The sequence below is a fragment of the Mobula hypostoma genome, chromosome 21 (assembly GCF_963921235.1).
Source record: "Mobula hypostoma chromosome 21, sMobHyp1.1, whole genome shotgun sequence".
Taxonomy (NCBI): domain Eukaryota; kingdom Metazoa; phylum Chordata; class Chondrichthyes; order Myliobatiformes; family Myliobatidae; genus Mobula; species Mobula hypostoma.
Genome location: NC_086117.1, coordinates 60635078 through 60642858, shown reverse-complemented (window position 1 = coordinate 60642858; position 7781 = coordinate 60635078). Strand labels below are relative to the sequence as shown.

The window sequence follows — 7781 nt, the reverse complement described above, 5'->3', positions numbered from 1 at the left end:
TTCTCAATACTCTTCAGAGATTGTTTTCCTAGCGACAGTGTCACAGAACCAGGATTTGTGATCTGCACCGGCTGTTCAAACGACCATCCACCACCTGCTCCTGTGGCTTCACGTGACCCTCATCGGGGGCTAAGCAGGTGCTACACCTTGCCCAAGGGTGACCTGCAGGCTAGCGGAGGGACAGAACGCCTGACACCTCCTTTGGCAGAGATGTATCTCCACCACCACCAGACTCAAAACCAGTTATTTTCCTCAAGCAATAAAGCTGATCAACACCATCACCCCTCCACGCTCCCAACCACCACTACTTCATCATTTCCGGTCAGAATCGCCTTATGTACAGACGCTCCTGTGCCTAGCATCACTCTTTGGACATACAATCAATCCATGTATCTAAGCTATCACATGTATTTATATTTATTGTTTTTTTATTATTATTGTGTTTTATCTCATTTATCTCTGAAGAGTATTGATAATGGCTGGGGTCACCCATCTTGTAAAGACACTGCCCAGAAGGCAGCAATGGCAAACCACTTCTGTAGAAAAATTTACTAAGAACAATCATGGTCATGGAAAGTCCATGATAACCCCCATCATATGACATGGCACATAATGATGATACTAGACAGGTATATGGAGGAATTTAAGGTGGGGGGTTATATGGGAGGCAGGGTTTGAGGGTCGGCACAACATTGTGGGCCGAAGGGCCTGTAATGTGCTGTACTATTCTATGTTCTACGTTATTGTGTGTTTTTTGTGCTGTATCAGATCAGGAACAACAATTATTTCATTGTGTACTGCAAAGTATATTAAACAATTCTGAATATAAACAACTTTGAATCTTTCTTACTTTTAGCGCCTCTACTTCCTTAGAAATCTGTGGAGATTCGGCATGACATCTAAAACTTTGCCAAACTTCTATAGAAGTGTAGTGGAGAGTATATTCACTGACTGCATCACAGCTGGTATGGAAACACCAACGCCTTTGAATGGAAAATCCTACAAAAGATGGTGGATCCATCATCAGAGATATGATCACCCAGTGTCATGCTCTCTTCTCTCTGCTGTCATCAGGTAGAAGGTACAAGAGCCTCAGGACTCATACCACCAGGTTCAAGAACAGTTACTACTCCTCAATCATCAGCTCTTGAATAGAATGGAATAACTACACTCACTTGTCCAATCATTGAAATGTTCCTACAACCAATAATCTCACATTAAGGACTCTTTTTTTCTCATGTTCTCATTATTTATTGCTGTTTGATTATATTTGCATTTGCGCAGTTCGTTATCTTCTGCACTCTGGCTGATCTTTCATCGATTCTGTTATAGTTACTATTCTATAGATTTGCTGAGTATGCGCACAGGAAAATGAATCTCAGGGTTGTATACGGTGACATATATTGTATCTATTTTGATAATAAAATTTTCTTTGAACTTTATTTTTCCCTTTTACCCTCTATACATGCCTGTTGGCCTTTACAATCTGATGTTCCCTCTTTCCGACATAAAAGTCCCTTCCTTTCCTTTCAAAACATTCTACTATTAACAGGAATTTAGTTTGGTAATCCCATCCACGGGAATATTTTTGGCCCAAACTGTGTGACCTCTCCAGACAAAACCCCTCATTTCATTAGTCTCTCTCCGATTCAGCTTCGACTTGCTGTTTTTCATTTCCCAGTCGAGTGAAATTGACCTTCCTCAACACTCTGATGGATTGGGGTGTAGAAGTGTTATTTTTCTTGTAGTTTAACTTTCTTATAGTAGCTTTTATTGCTGTATGTGTTTGTTATCGTTGGGGATGGTAGTGGGGATAAGCTCCCACTATCTATAAAGGCATCATCTCAAATTGCCTCTGACATCTCAGTCCAGCTACTGGCCATTCATCTACAAGTTTGCCATGCTGAATCTTTGCAAATTTCTAAGGAACATGTGTAATGGAGAGTATATTGACTGGGTGCATCATAGCCTGGTATGGAAACACCAATGCCTTTGAACGGAAAACCGCACAAAGTTAGTCAATACGGCCCAGTCCATCTCTGGTAAACCCCTCCCCAACATTAAGCACATCTGCACGAAATGCTGTCTTAGGAAAGCAACATCCATTATCAGACGTCCCCACCACCCTCAACCATCAGGCTCTTGAACCAAAGGGAATAACTTCATTCGACACCACTTGCCCCATCATTGAGATGTCCCCACACAGTTTCTTGTCTCCTGCAGTATGGTTGAGTACCCTAGTTGTGCAGTCCTTCATTGATTCTGGCATGGCTATTATTCTATAGATTTATCGAGATTGTCCACGAGAAAATGATTCTCAGGGTTGTAGAGTGACATATAATAAAATTTAAACTTTGAACTTTATTGGAATCATCCTCTCCACACCCGCTCTATCTAGGTCTTTCAATATTCAATAGGTTTCCGTGAGATCCCTTGTTCCCCACCCTACATCCATTCTTCTAAACTGCAGCAAGTACAGGCCCAGAGTCATCAAACATTTCTCATACGTTAATGCTTTCATTCCAGGATCATTCTCATGAATCTTCTCTAGATGCTATCCTGTACCAGCACAGCCTTTCTTGGATAAGGGGGTCAAACGGCTCACAATACTGGAAGGGCAGTCTGACCAATGCTTTATAAAGCCTCAGCACACCCGCCCCCAGCACAAGCACTCGGGGCTCGAGTAGTTATCATAACATTTTTCCTTAACAATCTAAAATCTACGTATATTTAATCACACGACCCAACCCCCACTTATGGCAGGAATGCCTTTAGCTACCAAGTCCTAAACTCTGACAACATTCCCTCCTTAATAGTTCTGTCTGCCTATTTGTCTTTCGTTCCTCCTTTAAGATACCCCTTAAGACCTCTTTCTTTTATGAAGCATTTCGACATCTGCTTATTATCTCCTTAAGTGCTTTGGTGTTAAATTTTATTACAAAACTCCTGAGATGCCTTGGGGCATTTTGCTATTAAAGGCACTATATAACTGGAAGCTATCTGTGTCAAAATTCAAGACCTCTGTCTCCTCTACAAAGGAAGCAGTTCGCTAAACACAATAAACTCTCATAAGGCATCAGAGTTAATCTTATTTTTAACATTAACTTTGTACCAACAAGTTTTAATCTCTAAAAGCACTATTAGGTGGTACTACATGTAGACTGATTCTTTAGAAAAATCCCATGGCACTTTTCAAAGCAGCGGTCAATTTAAAAATTTATCCCCCACCCTCTGGACACTTCATCAGGAGTGGAAAGGAAGTGGGAAGATGCCAGAATAAGAAGGTAGGGGGAGGGGGAAAGAGGAACAACATCCAAAGCACCACGATAGTGTCATGGTTAGCCAACGCTTTACAATACAGGAGATTAGGGTTCGATTCCCGCCACTGCCAGTAAGGAGTTTAAATGTTTCCTTGTGACTGTGTGGGTTTCATCCGGGTGCTCTGGTTTCCTCCCACAGTCCAAAGATGTACCAATTGGTAGGTTAATTGGTCCTTGTAGATTGTCCTGTGATTAGGCTCGGATTAAATTGGGGGATTGCTGGGTGGTACAGCTCGAAGAGCCTCATGGCCTACTCCATTCTGTATCTCAATAGTAAAAAAAATGATTTGAAAACAATGTATTATTTAGAGCAACACATACATAAAATGCTGGAGAAACTCAGCAGGTCAGGCAGCATCTATGAAGAGGAATAAACAGTCGACATTTCAGGCCAAGACTCTTTATCGAAATAGAAGGGGAAGAAGCCAGGATAAGAAGGTGGGGGGGGGGGTGGAGAGAAGGAGGTAGGTACAAGTTGGCAGGTGATAGGTGAGACTAGCTGAGGGGGGATCATGGATGGGGGGGCAGGGTGGAAGGAGTAAGAAACAGGGACAGGAGAGTGGAGCATAGAAGGGAAGGAGGTGATGGGTGAGTGAGGAGAAAGGAAAGGTTGAGAGGAGAACCAGAACTGGGAATGGAAAAAAAGTTACTGGGAATGGAAAAAAAGTTACGGGGAAAGAAATCATTTAACGTTAGAGAAATCAATGTTCATGCCATCAGACTGGAGGCTACCGAGACAGAATACTTGTGGATATTCATGACATGTAAAATCAGCTACCATACCATCTTCCAAACAATGATAACTGAAGAGAAGTTATTTATTGGCTGTGACCTAGTATGAATTATTGTGTCAATGCTGTTTTCCTTTCTTCTTTAAAGTTGATTCAACAGGAGGCAGTTCAAATTAAAATATTACTGTAATTGAATTACAGTGCAAATTATGGTCAAAACTGATGTCCATCACCAATTAAGTTATGATGCCCACACAGACTTCACTGAGTGAAAATACAGATGATGGCTCTTCATGGTTCGTTGTAAAGGGACCATAAGCTTATGCGCTGGTCCTTAGAGCCTGCAGCCATTAACCTTTCGCACGGATCTGCATGGTCGGAGAAGGTCACACAGTGGATGCTCGCTGTGTGGTACAGCAGGACAGCCAGGGGCTTCAGGTTTTTCCAGCCAAAGATGCGGATCCGATGATCCCAACCGGCCGTGGCTACTATCTTCTTGTCTTGACGAAGGCATGTGTGAGCTATCCCAGCGTTCACTAACTTCACCATGTTCTTCAGCTGAGGAATTAAATTGGAATGAATTAGCTTTTTGGCAGATTTTCAAGGTATATTTTTCTCCTAGTTATTTTTATTTATTGAGATCCAGCCAGTGATCTGCACCACCTAGCAACCAAATTTAATTCAATACAAATCACAACACAATTTACCATGGCTAATTAACCTACCAACTGGTAAGTCTTTGGACTGTGGGAGGAAAACAGAGTACCCAGAGTAAACCTATGCGGTCATGGGAAGGAACTTACAAACTCCTTACAGACAATGGTGCAAATTGAACATGGTCACTGGCACTATAAAGGGTTGTACTAGCCACAAAACTTTTTATGCCTTTTAAAGTTTAAAATTTTCTAAAATTTGACATGTAGACTAATAACTAAAATAATAATGTATTTAGTTAGTAGCTATCATTGGTTTCAATAATATTCTTTATGCTTTTATTCCAATTGTAGGTCTATTGTACACTATAGCAATTTAGATGGAATATTTTTACCTCAGGGAACTGAAACAAGTTGCAGCAAGCATAAATATTGTCATATCTTGGATAATGTAACATCAAAACTCTTAGACTCAATCTTTCAGTGTAAGCACCTTAACATAATGGAGCAATGCTCTTCATTATGATGAACAGAGTGACAGATACGTGATATCCTTTGATTGTGTTCCACAGTTTGTTTTGTTCGTAGGTCAATATACTAAACAGGATGAAGAGCTGAGTATAAAATGTCAGCTTTCATGCTCAGAATCATTCCTTGTCTTTAGCTTTTCCTTGCTCCATGATCCAACTAGGCTTAATAAGTTACTGTTAACAAATTGACTCTATTGACTTTACAAGACACAGGACATCAGGATCAGAATCAGGTTTAATATCAAGGGTCTATGCTGTGAAATTTGTTGCACAATAGGTCACAATAGGTCTACAGCGGGTGCGATCTCATGGCTCCTCACTTGGACTTGGATCACCTATGAAAAGCTGCTGTTCATAACATTTAACACTATCACTCCTAGAGTTCTGATCAAAATGCTCTAAAACCTGGGCCTTCGTACCTCCCTCTGTAACTGGATCCTAAACTTCCTCACCGAAAGACCGCAGTCTGTGCAGATTGGAAATAAAATTCAAGGTTTATTGCTATTTACTTATATCTGCATTTGCACAGGTCTGTTTACAGTTTACAGTAACTGTTTTAGAGATAGATTTGGAAAGTATGCCCACAGAAAAGAATCTCAGGGTTGCATGTGGGGACACGTAGGTATACTGATAATAATCTTTACTTGAACTTTTGAACTATGAATTTCAGATGGTGACAAGAGGGAGTACAGGAGAGAGAAATATCAGCTAGTTGGGTGGTATCGCAGCAACAAGCTTGAACTCAATGTCAGAAGGGCCAAAGAACTGAAAGGGTAAGATGAGGGAACACACACCAGTCCTCATAGAGGGATCAAAAGAGGAAAAGGGATCTATTAAAGAAGGCACGACTGTGGCTATATTTCATTAGGAGTTTGAGGAGATTTGGTATGTCACCAAGGACACTTGCAAATTTCTACAGATGTATAATGGAGAGTGGGGGAGACGGGATGACTATAAGCCGTAGAAAGATGTGAACCCAGTCAGCTCCATCATGCATCCAGGTCATCTTCAAAGACTGATGCCTCAGAGATGCCCCATCACCCAGGACATGCCCTCTTCTCATTGCTACCATCAGGAAGGAGATACAGAAGCCTGAAGGCACACTTCAGCGGTTCAGGGAAAGCTTCTTCCCCTCTGCCATCCCATTTCTGAATGAACATTGAACCCATAAACTCTACCTCACTACTATTTAGTACATGCTAAATTGACAATTGTCAAACTATGCTCTTGGCTACACATAGTGGAAATGTTACATACTAAGCAAATTAAATAGAGAGCTGAGAAATGATGCTAAGAGGGGAATTAACGCTAAGGGGTGTAAGATAAAAGAATAAAGATGGTGCTTCTGAAAAATTTACAGGGACGTGGCCTGGATTGGAGAGAAATGCCTTATGCGAACAGGTTGAGTGAACTCGCCCTTTTCTCCTTGGAGCGGTGGAGGACCAGAGGTGACCTGATAGAGGTGTATAAGATGATGAGAGGCATTGATTGTGTGGATAGTCAAAGGCTTTTTCCCAAGGCTGAGACTAACACGAGAGGGCACAGTTTTCAGGTGCTTGGAAGTAGGTACAGAGGAGATGTCAGAGGTAAGTTTTTTTACGCAGAGAGTGGTGAGTGCATGGAATGGGCTGCCGGCGGCAGTGGTGGAGGTAGAAATGATAGGTTCTTTTAAGAGACTCCTGGATAGGTATAGAGGGAGCTTAGAAAAATAGAGGACTCTTGCTGGAGAAATTGTGGAAATCAAAATGCAAACCATTATCATATTTTCTGGGAATGTCCCGTTATCAAAGACTATTGGAGTGGGATACATAATGCCCTACAAGACATCTTTAAATGTGAAATACCCTTACGGAGTAAGACCATATATTTTGGGTATATACCTCAAGAATGGTTGAAAAGAGATAAATATTTAATGAAGGCACTGCTGGTGGCTGGTAAAAAGACCCTTATCAGGAAATGGTTATCACAGGAGAGCCCAACTTTAAATGTATGGATGGAAATTACAATGGACATTTACAAAATGGAGAAGATAACAGCATCTGTTAATCATAAGCTGGAACAATTTTATTCATACTGGAAAAAATGGTTTAACTACATAACACCTCATAGGCCTGATTTTATTCTCACAAGTCAATGAATATGTTGTAAAAAAAAATCACTCCCTACTCTGTACATCGTTTTCTTCTTTCGATTGTTCTTTCTTTCCTCTCCTTTCTATAAGTGTATACCTCAGATAAATATTATGTGGAGATTTGTGACAAATATGATTATATGATATATATGTACAGTATCTGAAATACATCTTATGGAAATGTTTGTTTGATGATGAAATTCAATAAAAAATAAATTACCAAAAAAAAAGAAAAATAGAGGGCTATGGGTAACCCTAGGTAATCTCTAAAGTAAGTACATGTTTGGCACAGCATTGTGGGCTGAAGGGCCTGTATTGTGCTGTAGGTTTTTGATGTTTCTAAGTTAATTATCTGGGCTCTGCAATTACTCCTCTTCATGACAAAATATTTTCTCAGCTTATCAGACCATTGGTGT

General features: G+C 40.7%; 1 protein-coding gene across 4 annotated transcripts in view; it reads right to left on the bottom strand.

Moving 5' to 3' along the window:
* Window positions 1-1199: 1199 nt before the first annotated feature.
* Window positions 1200-7781, bottom strand: part of gnb1l (guanine nucleotide binding protein (G protein), beta polypeptide 1-like) — an 82658-nt gene continuing 76076 nt past the window's right edge. For all 4 annotated transcript variants that reach the window (XM_063073223.1, XM_063073225.1, XM_063073226.1 and 1 more), the window contains one exon: window positions 1200-4609. In XM_063073223.1, coding sequence (XP_062929293.1) covers window positions 4343-4609 — 267 coding nt within the window. In that variant the 3' untranslated portion in view covers window positions 1200-4342. The remainder of the gene's footprint in view (window positions 4610-7781) is intronic.